Consider the following 16,680-nt stretch of genomic DNA (forward strand, 5'->3'; position numbering starts at 1 on the left):
CCCCGGGGGGCGCTCCCCCTCTCGCTCTCCCCGGGGACCAGCCCCAGGGGGCGCTCCCCCTCTCGCTCTCCCCGGGGACCAGCCCCAGGGGGCGCTCCCCCTCTCACTCACCCCGGGGACCAGCCCCAGGGGGCGCTCCCCCTCTCACTCACCCCGGGGACCAGCCCCAGGGGGCGCTCCCCCTCTCACTCACCCCGGGGACCAGCCCCCACGTTCTGCTTTATAGAACCTAAAGGGTTCCCATTTTCATTCAGGAGATTTACAGTCTGGTCCGCGTGTTGCCACTGTCATTCAGATCCTATAATATACATGATATTTGGATTCAATCTGGTCATAAAAAAGGGAAAAAATAAAAATCTCCCGGCATCGGGTGCAGTCTCATACCGCTGGGAGTTAACCTGCCTGGCATACATACATGGCAGCAGTGGAGGTAGACGGGCCTGTCATAGTCCATGTAGGGGTAGGAACATTTCAGGCCTGCTGTCTGAGTTTGATTTAATTACCTTTGTATAAATAGGATTTCAGTGACTGTAATTAGCCGCATGTTCTGCAAAGCAAAAATGCGAGTTCGAACTGCGAGTGCAAGTAGCCGAGGACAAGAGGGCGCTGCGCAACGGGTAAAGCGCAATGTCAAGGTCTTACGAGTGAGGGAACGTTTATGATTGTTCTTCCGGTAGAAGGACGGTGACAGATCATCCCAAACGTACAGCGAGCCTCCGACGTCACGGCCTTTGGGGGACACATTGGATGGCCCCTTATTCTCCTGACTTCCTTAATCATGTCGGCGGCATCATGGTCGCAAAGTGTGAACAGCGCCTTAGAAAAGTGACGAACTCCAAAGACCGGGAGTCAACAGGGTTGCCGACATGTCATACCCACCCACCCGGCCGGCCGGCCCCGGCAGATAGACATTTGTCAAAGAGCCTATAAATCAAGATGGGTCTAGAATCCATTCCCGATCTGAATCATTTTTTCCTCTTTAAATCGAACATTTGCGGAAACTGTAAGAACACATTTGTTACGGGGGCCAGAAAGAAAAGATCTTTTCATGTGACGAGCCAACAACGTGAACGCCCCAGCCCTCTTCACCAGCCTTGTTCCAAGACTCCTCTCTCCCACATTCGATCACCCCCTCCATATCACAGCCTGAGATGTGGGGGCACACAACATGGATCCCACACAGCTCTCCTCCACACGAAGGGAGCGTGACTGCTGAAGAGCGGCCTCGGAATCCAGAGCGGATCCCACCACTGTCACCTGGACAAACTTAACCCCTGATGGACGAGGCGCGTTCGGCGGTGCCAAAGTGACGGGCGAAGCTTCAAAAGGGCCAACGGGGAAGTGCCTGCTCACATCGCAGCTGTCACATTCGGGGGGGGGTTTAGGGGAGGGGAGAGCCGCTAGCCAGTACCGAGGATTGTAAGTTTTTCGAGCACCTAATTCTTCCCTAAGGAAGACTCATAACAAAACGCAAGGCTAAGAAAAACCAGAAGTGTCTCGAGAACTGTCAGCTCAATCCATTTAAAGGGAATCTGTCTGGTAGTACACGAAGTCCCAAGTGTGGGCAGCAATGTATAGAGAAGAAACTGAGCAGAATGATATAGAGCATCAACAATGCAGTATATATGTAGCTTGCCTCTTTTGGCATGCTTGTCATCCTCAATTTTGTCTTTTCTTACATTAGGTGGTGTGCTTCCTGCACCATTCTATATTAGGCATTTAATGTGTTCCCCGCCAATGTGGTGGTTATACCATCGCAATAGGAGTTGCACACTAGCTCCATCTGGGTACAGCATGGAGGATGGCCTTTGTCACGACACATGCGCGCACATTGTATGTGTCGGTGCCCTCCTTTCTTAACATCATGTCTGTTGGCACTTAAAACCCAAAAGAACCGTATATATTTGACTTATTCGTTGTTGGTTCTGAGAGTGGTGAACTAAGCAACAGGGACTTGCACAATCTGTGTATGTTTTTTGCAATCGTATAATGGGGTCCGGGTGGTCCGCTGGATGTTCCTGTGCGCACGAACCTATTTACCATCTGTATTTACGCTGTACCGCCAGCGAGCCGCATCGTAACCTTGTGTGGTCTCAGAAGCTGTTTGAACAGCGATGGGTCTTGTTATACCTTAGCGCATGCGCCTACTGTGTTCCTTAAGACTCAGCACTGTGTTCATTTAGGCTGTGTATGGGCTCAGAAGCTGTCTGAACAGCGATGGGTCCTGTCATACCCTAGCGCATGCGCATATTGCGATCTTCCAGACTTAGTACTTTGATCATTCAGGCGCTTGCGCAGTGGGATCCGGCTGATGCTGGATACCTGTGTGCGCAGGCGCACATCTAATCTTTTCGCCAAACCGGATATACAACCGGCCGAACACATGGGGAGATGATCTCACACGCCGCAGCACCCTCACAGGTGACTATTATTGTATTCATTAGCTTTGTATATAAAGGGGCTTCGTTAGGACTGTTTTCTCACACTTCCCCTGATGAAGACGCTCTAGCAGCGTCGATACGCGTGGGGCCCTGATCCCCCCAGGATTTTTGGTAACCCTTTATGCATTTAGCACTTCCAGTGCAGCATGAAGCAACTACCGGCTAAGGGATGATCTAGGGATTTGCTGATACCCTTTTATTTATCTGACCTAAGGCTGGGTTCACACTGCGTTAGCAGGAGCCCGTTCAGCACATACGCTAACGGGCTGCTGTTAACGCAAGTGCCGAAGTTATATAGCGCTAGCGCAGATAGAGCATCTGCTAGCTCTATCTGCGCTAGCAGTGACGGACCCGGAAACGCTGCAGCCCGCGTCTCAGGGTCCGTCACTCGATGACGGCACATGGCTAGCGCACGCCCATTGTGGGCGTGCGCTAGCGATACGTCAGACATTTAATTCAATAGCGGCGTTAACAGACTACGTTACACCGCGTTATGCCGCGGTGTAACGTAGTCCGTCTAACGGACGCCAAGAACGCAATGTGAACCTAGCCTAATACATTATAAACTTTTCTAGGTCCAGACTATTTGGTCAACCACTTTGTATTATATGTTTATTGGCTGTGGCAGGGCCTGGGTTAGTGTACACTATTCTGACAATTGATATTTTGTTACTTTGGTTATCCATGCATGTTACTAAGGCCTCTTTCACACTTCAATTGTTTGGCGTCAGTCTAAATCCGACATTTTCCTCAAAAAACGGATCCGTTTTTTTTTCCGACGGATCCGTTTTTTCCCCATAGACTTGCATTAGCGACGGATTGTGACGGATGGTCGTCCGTTCCATCCGTCATGCGACGGATCCGTCAAAATTTGGCGGACGTCATCTAGACATTGACAGTCATTGCAACGTTTTTTGTCTGCGATGAAATGGCGGATCGCGACGAATCTGTCACGTCCGTCATTTCATAGAATGGCCACCTATGGGCGACGGATCCGTCGCGACCGTCATTTTGGCGGATCCGTCGCCCCAATCCGTTTTTTCAATTTTTTTCAATTGCGCATGCTCCAAAAAGTATATACAACCCCCGAGTAACGGATCCGTCAAAAAAACGGATCCGTTACATCCGTTTTTTCAACTATTGTGACGGCTCCGTCGATCCGTCATTATGTCGGAAGTGACTGACGCCAAAAAACTGAAGTGTGAAAGAAGCCTAAGGGGTTACCTATTTGTGTATGGGCTGGTGGCATGGGATTGAGGTCAGCTGGCAGCACAGGACATTAGTATGTATAATGCAACCTATTTATTTTGATGTGTGTTAGCCTGCTCATTGTATTCACTGCCAGATTTGCTTGTACTTAAATCTGTATATACCAATTTTTTTCCTGGGGGATCTTCGTTGGTTCATTCGGCCCTTTTTGGCCGTTTTAAATTGTGTGTTCTTTTCTTAGCTCCTGTTTTTGTACTGTCATTCAAAATAAAGAATATTATGGTTGGTTGATCCCACTAGTGTGCATATCTTTCTTCTCTCTTGTATTGAATGATATAGAGGCTTCTTGGAAAAAGATTATACTTACGTCATCGAGATCTCTGATGTTAGTACAAACAGAAGTCCAGTGGGCGGGGCTACTAGTGAGTGACAGGTATCCCGACATGCAGTCAGACTACGAAGACCGTTAATCTCTGAATAATAACAGTGATAGACTGATCGAATCAGCTACCCCTGCCTGCAGATCAGATCCCATTATGATTGTCATAATAAATATAAATATATATATATATATATATATACACACACACACACACACATCTCAAGTGTTGCTCCATAAAGTTTTTTGGAGCGTGACAGAACCCTGTACCCTTCCTTGAGCATAAGCAAAGTTCATGAAAGTTAGTGGCATCACAAAAACGGCAGCTGCAGTGTGAACGCAGCCCTATCGCCCCATCCACCTTTATGGAAACGTGTTTTATTTTGCAGGCCGAGTGGAAGCTTCCAAAGACACAGCCTGTATCGCGCTGGCGATGGCATGCATGGTGGCGCAGTGGATAGCACAGCAGCCTTGCAGCGCTGGAGTCCTGGGTTCTAATCCCACCTTGGACAACATCTGCAAAGAGTTTTTATGTTCTCTCCGTGTTTGCGTGGGTTTCCTCCGGGTTCTCCGGTTTCCTCCCACATTCCAAAGACATACTGATAGGGTATTTAGATTGTGAGCCCCATCGGGGACAGCGATGATAATGTGTGCAAAAAATGTAAAGCGCTGCGGAATATGTTAGCGCTATATAAAAATAAAGATTATTATTATGTAACAGATAAGACGGTTTCCATCCACAATCCTGAACTTCCACTTTCTATCTAAACTAGAAGGATTTTTTTTTTCTTTACCAAAACTTATTTAAAGGGCCCTACTCAGAAATGCACACTACCCCTTTATAATGCGGCACTGGAAGTTTTGTTGTAGGTCAAACTGTATAACAATCATACCTTAGGGGTATTTTTTCCCCCAACAGGAGGCAGCACATGCTTATGTGCATATTATCACCAACTGGATCTTCTAGTGTTAATACCAGAGCACCTTTTTGTGTTTATTTAAAAGGGGGGGGGGAATGGAGCTGGTAATAAAGGGACATAAAAAGAGGGAATTTACAATTGGGAAAGCCCTCTTCACCTTCTGTACAATCTGCATATCTAAAGCACACAAACAGGCCACTCACTCTATATACTGCCCTTTGTCTAGCACAGTCTGACAGGCACCAACCCCCCCCCCCCCCCCCACTACGGTCCCCTTCCAGGTCCCGTAACACCACAAGATAACTCTTTAATGCAAGTCCTTGTGACTTCCCAGACAAGGAAGCAAAGCTTTGGAAAAATATAAACCCATAACTACACAGCACAAGTTGTTCCTGGAAGCAACTCTGATGTTGCTATCTCTTTAAATGCACCCCCTCCCTTCAACTATCCCTCCCTCTTCCCCATCCCAAACCACACCACCCTCTCTAATCCCTTGAGCCAAAAGCTAAAAGGCTGGAATTCAATCTCTGTTTCAAAAAACCAACATTACATCACTCCTGATTCCAGGACAGCTTTAAAGACACAGAGACCTCAGGAGCAGCGCTCACTCACACACTCCACATTTATACATTTAAACAGTGGAAAGTTTACAAGGAATTTCCATCTGTCTGGGCCTGCAAGTTAACGCAAGGTCTTAACTCCTTACGCACTGGTGAGACAGAACAATTTTATGTTTCGGGAGTTAATTGGTAAGGAAGAAGAATAATAATCAGACGGGCGTGCAATTTTCTTGCCAACGGAAAGGGTTAAGAATTTGAAACTTAAAAAAATGCCAAGTTATTGTCCATTGATCTAATATGTATCTGGGCATTAAAAAAAATTAAGGAATATATTTCAAAAAGCCTCATACCCCGCAAATTGGTAATTGGGACTTAGCTCAGCAAAAAAGAATAATAATAATTAAAAAAAAAAAAAAAAAAATGAATATTTCAGGAGCCTCACAATTAGGGACAAGTCTTAACAGAAGCAGAGTAGAGTTTAGGAAGAGAGAAGAGGAGGAGGGGGAAAGGCTTCAAATTCCAAAAGACAGACAATCAGGCTGCCCAAGGGAGGGGGGTGGGTTTAAGGTGGCGCCAAATAAAAAGGAAAGGGGGGATACTAAACAACATTTACAAAAGAGGAGAAAAAAAAATAAAGGAGGGAGATCGGACACCAGAAATGACAGCTTGTGTCTTAAGGAGTAGGACACCTGGAAACAGTTTGGTTGGGGTCCAAACTGACCGAAACTCCAAAGAAACAGGCCAAATTAAAGAGCGATGATTAGATTAATACATCTTATAAGTGATCACTGATTTGCTGTATGTAATTGGATATCAGATTGATTTTTTTAAAAAATTTTCAATGGTTCGCATAATAAAAACTGATCATATTGACTGAAGAAAAGTAAATAAAAAAACTACATAAATGAAAAAAAATATATATATATATAATATAAAATAAAAAAATATAGAATATAATAAAAAAATATATAAAATAAAAAATTTATAATAATAATACAAAAAAAAGTTATATAGGCACCATTTTAGAAAATATGAAAACATTACAGCATTACCTCCTGGATTAATCTGACATAATATTGGGGGGTACAAGCACTAAATGCCAATGGGGCCAAGTGAGGTGACAAGCAGTTCTCCCAACACCATCACTCCAGGAGCTTTTATCAAGACAAGGAAGTAAACTAATCAAAGAAGTAACAGATATATATATATATATATATATATATATATATATATATATATATATATATATTATATTATATGATTGAGCTGACCATATCCCATGTGCTGCAGCCACCCAGGGGTTAATCCGGGGAGCAGGCTGAGCTCATGGAAAGTAAATTGCCATTAGCAGCTTCTGGACAAAGTTTAGAGCTTTAACCCCTGCACTCCCGGCCACCTTAAGAGCACGTTGTGAGCAAGAAACAAAAAAAAAAAACGAAGTTCCATTTGGAACGTTGAGAATCGGATACATTGTATCCGCCCGGGGAAAGGGGGGAGCTAGAAACCGAGCGGTGTTAAGGATCCCCCCTCACGTCGGGTGACAGATCCACAGTGCACATGACCGACAACCCGCCCCGCTGTATAACGCGATCTCCCAACTAAACTACAGGGACAGAACCGGGGGCTGAGCGCGCTACATAAAGTCTCCAGTGAGAGGACACAAAGTACCGAACCAGCAGCAGTGACACCGGCGGCGCAATCACAGCCCGGACAAAGTTGTGCAGCAACAAGTGCGCTGTGGTGCGGCGGGCGGGCGCCATGTGGCCGGGGCTCACACTTGGCGGAGTTGTTGTTCTCCTCACCTGGCTCGCCGGCCGGGGTCTTCATGGCTGTGTCCCGCTGACTGCTGCTCTCCTCTCGGTGCCTGGCTCCGGTGTGAGAAGCGTCTCCACCTCCCGCTCGGGCCCCGGGCTCTCCTCCTACCTCCCCCCCCCCGCGCTCACATTACACCCGCGGGACGCCCACGCCGTGGGGAGCCGCCCCCTCATGACGTCACGCAGCACACAGCGTCGCTATGGAGACCGACCCCCTCCTGAACGACGCGCGGTACACGTCCTGGTGACGGGGAACTGTGAGTTGTGTGTAGTGCAGGCAGCGGGTGTGAGGGGTGACATGTTATATATGTGTAGTACAGGCAGCAGGTGTGAGGGCTGACATGTTATATGTGTGTAGTACAGGCAGCGGGTGTGAGGGGTGACATGTTATATATGTGTAGTACAGGCAGCGGGTGTGAGGGGTGACATGTTATATATGTGTAGTGCAGGCAGAGGGTGTGAGGGGTGACATGTTATATATGTGTAGTACAGGCAGCGGGTGTGAGGGGTGACATGTTATATATGTGTAGTACAGGCAGCGGGTGTGAGGGGTGACATGTTATATATGTGTAGTACAGGCAGCGGGTGTGAGGGGTGACATGTTATATGTGTGTAGTACAGGCAGCGGGTGTGAGGGGTGACATGTTATATATGTGTAGTACAGGCAGCGGGTGTGAGGGGTGACATGTTATATATGTGTAGTACAGGCAGCGGGTGTGAGGGCTGACATGTTATATGTGTGTAGTACAGGCAGCGGGTGTGAGGGGTGACATGTTATATATGTGTAGTACAGGCAGCGGGTGTGAGGGGTGACATGTTATATATGTGTAGTGCAGGCAGAGGGTGTGAGGGGTGACATGTTATATATGTGTAGTACAGGCAGCGGGTGTGAGGGGTGACATGTTATATATGTGTAGTACAGGCAGCGGGTGTGAGGGGTGACATGTTATATATGTGTAGTACAGGCAGCGGGTGTGAGGGGTGACATGTTATATGTGTGTAGTACAGGCAGCGGGTGTGAGGGGTGACATGTTATATATGTGTAGTACAGGCAGCGGGTGTGAGGGGTGACATGTTATATATGTGTAGTACAGGCAGCGGGTGTGAGGGGTGACATGTTATATATGTGTAGTACAGGCAGAGGGTGTGAGGGCTGACATGTTATATATGTGTAGTACAGGCAGCAGGTGTGAGGGGTGACATGTTATATGTGTGTAGTACAGGCAGCGGGTGTGAGGGGTGACATGTTATATATGTGTAGTACAGGCAGCGGGTGTGAGGGGTGACATGTTATATATGTGTAGTACAGGCAGCGGGTGTGAGGGGTGACATGTTATATATGTGTAGTGCAGGCAGCGGGTGTGAGGGGTGACATGTTATATATGTGTAGTACAGGCAGCAGGTGTGAGGGCTGACATGTTATATGTGTGTAGTACAGGCAGCGGGTGTGAGGGGTGACATGTTATATATGTGTAGTACAGGCAGCGGGTGTGAGGGGTGACATGTTATATATGTGTAGTACAGGCAGAGGGTGTGAGGGCTGACATGTTATATATGTGTAGTACAGGCAGCAGGTGTGAGGGCTGACATGTTATATGTGTGTAGTACAGGCAGCGGGTGTGAGGGGTGACATGTTATATATGTGTAGTACAGGCAGCGGGTGTGAGGGGTGACATGTTATATGTGTGTAGTGCAGGCAGCGGGTGTGAGGGGTGACATGTTATATATGTGTAGTGCAGGCAGCGGGTGTGAGGGGTGACATGTTATATGTGTGTAGTACAGGCAGCGGGTGTGAGGGGTGACATGTTATATATGTGTAGTGCAGGCAGCGGGTGTGAGGGGTGACATGTTATATATGTGTAGTACAGGCAGCGGGTGTGGGGGGTGACATGTTATATGTGTGTAGTACAGGCAGCGGGTGTGAGGGGTGACATGTTATATGTGTGTAGTACAGGCAGCGGGTGTGAGGGGTGACATGTTATATATGTGTAGTACAGGCAGAGGGTGTGAGGGGTGACATGTTATATATGTGTAGTGCAGGCAGCGGGTGTGAGGGGTGACATGTTATATGTGTGTAGTACAGGCAGCGGGTGTGAGGGGTGACATGTTATATATGTGTAGTACAGGCAGCGGGTGTGAGGGGTGACATGTTATATGTGTGTAGTACAGGCAGCGGGTGTGAGGGGTGACATGTTATATATGTGTGTAGTACAGGCAGCGGGTGTGAGGGGTGACATGTTATATGTGTGTAGTACAGGCAGCGGGTGTGAGGGGTGACATATTATATATGTGTAGTACAGGCAGCGGGTGTGAGGGGTGACATGTTATATATGTGTAGTACAGGCAGCGGGTGTGAGGGGTGACATGTTATATATGTGTAGTACAGGCAGCGGGTGTGAGGGGTGACATGTTATATATGTGTAGTGCAGGCAGCGGGTGTGAGGGGTGACATGTTATATGTGTGTAGTACAGGCAGCGGGTGTGAGGGGTGACATGTTATATATGTGTAGTACAGGCATCGGGTGTGAGGGGTGACATGTTATATATGTGTAGCACAGGCAGCGGGTGTGAGGGGTGACATGTTATATATGTGTAGTGCAGGCAGCGGGTGTGAGGGGTGACATGTTATATATGTGTAGTACAGGCAGCGGGTGTGAGGGGTGACGTTATATATGTGTAGTACAGGCAGCGGGTGTGAGGGGTGACATGTTATATGTGTGTAGTACAGGCAGAGGGTGTGAGGGGTGACATGTTATATATGTGTAGTGCAGGCAGCGGGTGTGAGGGGTGACATGTTATATATGTGTAGTACAGGCAGCGGGTGTGAGGGGTGACATGTTATATATGTGTAGTGCAGGCAGCGGGTGTGAGGGGTGACATGTTATATGTGTGTAGTGCAGGCAGCGGCTGTGAGGGGTGACATGTTATATATGTGTAACACAGGCAGAGGGTGTGAGGGGTGACATGTTATATGTGTGTAGTGCAGGCAGCGGGTGTGAGGGGTGACATGTTATATATGTGTAGTACAGGCAGCGGGTGTGAGGGGTGACATGTTATATATGTGTAGTACAGGCAGAGGGTGTGAGGGGTGACATGTTATATGTGTGTAGTACAGGCAGCGGGTGTGAGGGGTGACATGTTATATATGTGTAGTACAGGCAGCAGGTGTGAGGGATGACATGTTATATATGTGTAGTACAGGCAGCGGGTGTGAGGGGTGACATGTTATATATGTGTAGTACAGGCAGCGGGTGTGAGGGGTGACATGTTATATATGTGTAGTGCAGGCAGCGGGTGTGAGGGGTGACATGTTATATATGTGTAGTACAGGCAGAGGGTGTGAGGGCTGACATGTTATATATGTGTAGTACAGGCAGCGGGTGTGAGGGGTGACATGTTATATGTGTGTAGTACAGGCAGCGGGTGTGAGGGGTGACATGTTATATATGTGTAGTACAGGCAGCGGGTGTGAGGGGTGACATGTTATATATGTGTAGTACAGGCAGAGGGTGTGAGGGCTGACATGTTATATATGTGTAGTACAGGCAGCAGGTGTGAGGGGTGACATGTTATATGTGTGTAGTACAGGCAGCGGGTGTGAGGGGTGACATGTTATATATGTGTAGTACAGGCAGCGGGTGTGAGGGGTGACATGTTATATATGTGTAGTACAGGCAGCGGGTGTGAGGGGTGACATGTTATATATGTGTAGTGCAGGCAGCGGGTGTGAGGGGTGACATGTTATATATGTGTAGTACAGGCAGCAGGTGTGAGGGCTGACATGTTATATGTGTGTAGTACAGGCAGCGGGTGTGAGGGGTGACATGTTATATATGTGTAGTACAGGCAGCGGGTGTGAGGGGTGACATGTTATATATGTGTAGTACAGGCAGAGGGTGTGAGGGCTGACATGTTATATATGTGTAGTACAGGCAGCAGGTGTGAGGGCTGACATGTTATATGTGTGTAGTACAGGCAGCGGGTGTGAGGGGTGACATGTTATATATGTGTAGTACAGGCAGCGGGTGTGAGGGGTGACATGTTATATGTGTGTAGTACAGGCAGCGGGTGTGAGGGGTGACATGTTATATATGTGTAGTACAGGCAGCGGGTGTGAGGGGTGACATGTTATATATGTGTAGTACAGGCAGCGGGTGTGAGGGGTGACATGTTATATGTGTGTAGTACAGGCAGCGGGTGTGAGGGGTGACATGTTATATATGTGTAGTACAGGCAGCGGGTGTGAGGGGTGACATGTTATATATGTGTAGTACAGGCAGCGGGTGTGAGGGGTGACATGTTATATGTGTGTAGTGCAGGCAGCGGGTGTGAGGGGTGACCTGTTATATATGTGTAGTACAGGCAGCGGGTGTGAAGGGTGACATGTTATATATGTGTAGTACAGGCAGCGGGTGTGAGGGGTGACATGTTATATATGTGTAGTACAGGCAGCGGGTGTGAGGGGTGACATGTTATATATGTGTAGTACAGGCAGTGGGTGTGAGGGGTGACATGTTATATATGTGTAGTGCAGGCAGTGGGTGTGAAGGGTGACATGTTATATATGTGTAGTACAGGCAGCGGGTGTGAGCGGTGACATGTTATATATGTGTAGTGCAGGCAGCGGGTGTGAGGGGTGACATGTTATATGTGTGTAGTGCAGGCAGCGGGTGTGAGGGGTGACATGTTATATATGTGTAGTGCAGGCAGCGGGTGTGAGGGGTGACATGTTATATATGTGTAGTGCAGGCAGCGAGTGTGAGGGGTGACATGTTATATGTGTGTAGTGCAGGCAGCGGGTGTGAGGGGTGACATGTTATATATGTGTAGTGCAGGCAGCGGGTGTGAGGGGTGACATGTTATATGTGTGTAGTGCAGGCAGCGGGTGTGAGGGGTGACATGTTATATGTGTGTAGTACAGGCAGCGGGTGTGAGGGGTGACATGTTATATATGTGTAGTACAGGCAGCGGGTGTGAGGGGTGACATGTTATATATGTGTAGTGCAGGCAGCGGGTGTGAGGGGTGACATGTTATATATGTGTAGTGCAGGCAGCGGGTGTGAGGGGTGACATGTTATATATGTGTAGTACAGGCAGAGGGTGTGAGGGGTGACATGTTATATATGTGTAGTACAGGCAGCGGGTGTGAGGGGTGACATGTTATATGTGTGTAGTGCAGGCATCGGGTGTGAGGGGTGACATGTTATATGTGTAGTACAGGCAGCGGGTGTGAGGGGTGACATGTTATATGTGTAGTACAGGCAGCGGGTGTGAGGGGTGACATGTTATATATGTGTAGTACAGGCAGCGGGTGTGAGGGGTGACATGTTATATGTGTAGTACAGGCAGCGGGTGTGAGGGGTGACATGTTATATATGTGTAGTACAGGCAGCGGGTGTGAGGGGTGACATGTTATATATGTGTGTAGTACAGGCAGCGGGTGTGAGGGGTGACATGTTTTATATGTGTAGTACAGGCAGCGGGTGTGAGGGGTGACATGTTATATATGTGTGTAGTGCAGGCAGCGGGTGTGAGGGGTGACATGTTATATATGTGTAGTGCAGGCAGCGAGTGTGAGGGGTGACATGTTATATATGTGTAGTACAGGCAGCGGGTGTGAGGGATGACATGTTATATATGTGTAGTACAGGCATCGGGTGTGAGGGGTGACATATTATATATGTGTAGTGCAGGCAGCGGGTGTGAGGAGTGACATGTTATATATGTGTAGTACAGGCAGCGGGTGTGAGGGGTGACATGTTATATATGTGTAGTGCAGGCAGCGGGTGTGAGGGGTGACATGTTATATATGTGTAGTACAGGCAGCGGGTGTGAGGGGTGACATGTTATATATGTTAAGTACAGGCAGCGGGTGTGAGGGGTGACATGTTATATATGTGTGTAGTACAGGCAGCGGGTGTGAGGGGTGACATGTTTTATATGTGTAGTACAGGCAGCGGGTGTGAGGGGTGACATGTTATATATGTGTGTAGTGCAGGCAGCGGGTGTGAGGGGTGACATGTTATATATATGTGTAGAACAGGCATCGGGTGTAAGGGGTGACATGTTATATATGTGTAGTACAGGCAGCGGGTGTGAGGGGTGACATGTTATATATGTGTGTAGTGCAGGCAGTGGGTGTGAGGGGTGACATGTTATATATGTGTAGTACAGGCAGCGGGTGTGAGGGATGACATGTTATATATGTGTAGTACAGGCATCGGGTGTGAGGGGCGACATGTTATATATGTGTGTAGTGCAGGCATCGGGTGTGAGGGGTGACATGTTATATATGTGTAGTACAGGCAGCGGGTGTGAGGGATGACATGTTATATATGTGTAGTACAGGCATCGGGTGTGAGGGGTGACATGTTATATATGTTAAGTACAGGCAGCGGGTGTGAGGGGTGACATGTTATATATGTGTGTAGTACAGGCAGCGGGTGTGAGGGGTGACATGTTTTATATGTGTAGTACAGGCAGCGGGTGTGAGGGGTGACATGTTATATATGTGTGTAGTGCAGGCATCGGGTGTGAGGGGTGACATGTTATATATGTGTAGTACAGGCAGCGGGTGTGAGGGGTGACATGTTATATATGTGTAGTACAGGCAGCGGGTGTGAGGGGTGACATGTTATATATGTGTAGTACAGGCAGCGGCTGTGAGGGATGACATGTTATATATGTGTAGTACAGGCATCGGGTGTGAGGGGTGACATGTTATATATGTGTAGTACAGGCAGCGGGTGTGAGGGGTGACATGTTATATATGTGTAGTACAGGCAGCGGGTGTGAGGGGTGACATGTTATATATGTGTGTAGTACAGGCAGCGGGTGTGAGGGGTGACATGTTTTATATGTGTAGTACAGGCAGCGGGTGTGAGGGATGACATGTTATATATGTGTGTAGTGCAGGCATCGGGTGTGAGGGGTGACATGTTATATATGTGTAGTACAGGCAGCGGGTGTGAGGGGTGACATGTTATATATGTGTGTAGTGCAGGCAGTGGGTGTGAGGGGTGACATGTTATATATGTGTAGTGCAGGCAGCGGGTGTGAGGGGTGACATGTTATATATGTGTAGTACAGGCAGCGGGTGTGAGGGGTGACATGTTATATATGTGTAGTGCAGGCAGCGGGTGTGAGGAGTGACATGTTATATATGTGTAGTACAGGCAGCGGGTGTGAGGGGTGACATGTTATATATGTGTAGTGCAGGCAGCGGGTGTGAGGGGTGACATGTTATATATGTGTAGTACAGGCAGCGGCTGTGAGGGATGACATGTTATATATGTGTAGTACAGGCATCGGGTTTGAGGGGTGACATGTTATATATGTGTAGTACAGGCAGCGGGTGTGAGGGGTGACATGTTATATATGTGTAGTACAGGCAGCGGGTGTGAGGGGTGACATGTTATATGTGTGTAGTACAGGCAGCGGGTGTGAGGGGTGACATGTTATATATATATGTGTAGTACAGGCAGCGTGTGTGAAGGGTGACATGTTATATATATGTGTAGTACAGGCAGCGGGTGTGAGGGGTGACATGTTATATATGTGTAGTGCAGGCAGCGGGTGTGAGGGGTGACATGTTATATATATGTGTAGTACAGGCATCGGGTGTGAGGGGTGACATGTTATATATGTGTAGTGCAGGCAGCAGGTGTGAGGGGTGACATGTTATATATATGTGTAGTACAGGCAGCGGGTGTGAGGGGTGACATGTTATATATATGTGTAGTACAGGCAGCGGGTGTGAGGGGTGACATGTTATATATATGTGTAGTGCAGGCAGCGGGTGTGAGGGGTGACATGTTATATATATGTGTAGTGCAGGCAGCGGGTGTGAGGGGTGACATGTTATATATATGTGTAGTACAGGCAGCGGGTGTGAGGGATGACATGTTATATATGTGTGTAGTGCAGGCAGCGGGTGTGAGGGGTGACATGTTATATATGTGTAGTACAGGCAGCGGGTGTGAGGGGTGACATGTTATATGTGTGTAGTACAGGCAGCGGGTGTGAGGGGTGACATGTTATATATGTGTAGTACAGGCAGCGGGTGTGAGGGGTGACATGTAATATATGTGTGTAGTGCAGGCAGTGGGTGTGAGGGGTGACATGTTATATATATGTGTAGTACAGGCAGCGGGTGTGAGGGGTGACATGTTATATATGTGTGTAGTGCAGGCAGTGGGTGTGAGGGGTGACATGTTATATATGTGTAGTACAGGCAGCGGGTGTGAGGGGTGACATGTTATATGTGTGTAGTACAGGCAGCGGGTGTGAGGGGTGACATGTTATATATGTGTGTAGTACAGGCAGCGGGTGTGAGGGGTGACATGTTATATGTGTGTAGTACAGGCAGCGGGTGTGAGGGGTGACATGTTATATATGTGTAGTACAGGCAGCGGGTGTGAGGGGTGACATGTAATATATGTGTAGTACAGGCAGCAGGTGTGAGGGGTGACATGTTATATATGTGTAGTACAGGCAGCGGGTGTGAGGGGTGACATGTTATATATGTGTAGTACAGGCAGCGGGTGTGGGGGGTGACATGTTATATATGTGTAGTACAGGCAGCGGGTGTGAGGGGTGACATGTTATATATGTGTAGTGCAGGCAGCGGGTGTGAGGGGTGACATGTTATATATGTGTAGTACAGGCAGCGGGTGTGAGGGGTGACATGTTATATGTGTGTAGTACAGGCAGCGGGTGCGAGGGGTGACATGTTATATATGTGTAGTACAGGCAGCGGGTGTGAGGGGTGACATGTTATATATATGTGTAGTACAGGCAGCGGGTGTGAGGGGTGACATGTTATATATGTGTAGTACAGGCAGCGGGTGTGAGGGGTGACATGTTATATGTGTGTAGTACAGGCAGCGGGTGTGAGGGGTGACATGTTATATATGTGTAGTACAGGCAGCGGGTGTGGGGGGTGACATGTTATATATGTGTAGTACAGGCAGCGGCAGGGCCGGACTGGGACTAAAATTCAGCCCTGGCATTTGAAGTCACACAGGCCCACTTGTCACATGGTGACTGTATAATATCTTTGTACACTTGTAGGCTACAAGAAGTGAGGGGAGTGTAACACGACTATATAACATATAATTACAGCTGTATCCAGCATTATAGCTCAGCCCCCATAGAATGCAATACAGCACAGCCCCATAGAATGTAATACAGCCAGCCCCCATAGACTATAATACAGCACAGCCCCATAGAATGTAATGCTGCACAGCCCCCATAGAATGTAATACAGCACAGCCCCCATAGAATGTAATACAGCCAGCCCCCATAGACTATAATACAGCACAGCCCCATAGAATGTAATGCTGCACAGCCCCCATA

The 16,680-nt window shown here is 48.0% G+C and overlaps 1 protein-coding gene and 1 long non-coding RNA gene across 4 annotated transcripts in view; one reads left to right on the forward strand and one right to left on the reverse strand.

The window, feature by feature from the left end:
* ERF (ETS2 repressor factor) overlaps positions 1–16,680 on the reverse strand; it is a 95,190-nt gene that overhangs the window by 26,125 nt on the left and 52,385 nt on the right. Inside the window, exon 1 of one of the 3 annotated variants that reach the window (XM_077259939.1) lies at positions 7,312–7,602. The exons of the other annotated variants lie outside the window; for them this stretch is intronic. Coding sequence (XP_077116054.1) covers positions 7,312–7,336 — 25 coding nt within the window. The 5' untranslated portion in view covers positions 7,337–7,602. Of the gene's footprint in view, positions 1–7,311; positions 7,603–16,680 lie in introns of those variants that run through there. 3 annotated transcript variants of the gene reach the window in all.
* LOC143770364 (uncharacterized) overlaps positions 6,765–16,680 on the forward strand; it is a 64,555-nt gene continuing 54,639 nt past the window's right edge. The window contains exon 1 of the long non-coding RNA XR_013214620.1: positions 6,765–7,158. This is a non-coding gene — a long non-coding RNA (uncharacterized LOC143770364). The remainder of the gene's footprint in view (positions 7,159–16,680) is intronic.

This window comes from Ranitomeya variabilis, chromosome 4, assembly GCF_051348905.1.
Source record: "Ranitomeya variabilis isolate aRanVar5 chromosome 4, aRanVar5.hap1, whole genome shotgun sequence".
Lineage (NCBI taxonomy): Eukaryota > Metazoa > Chordata > Amphibia > Anura > Dendrobatidae > Ranitomeya > Ranitomeya variabilis.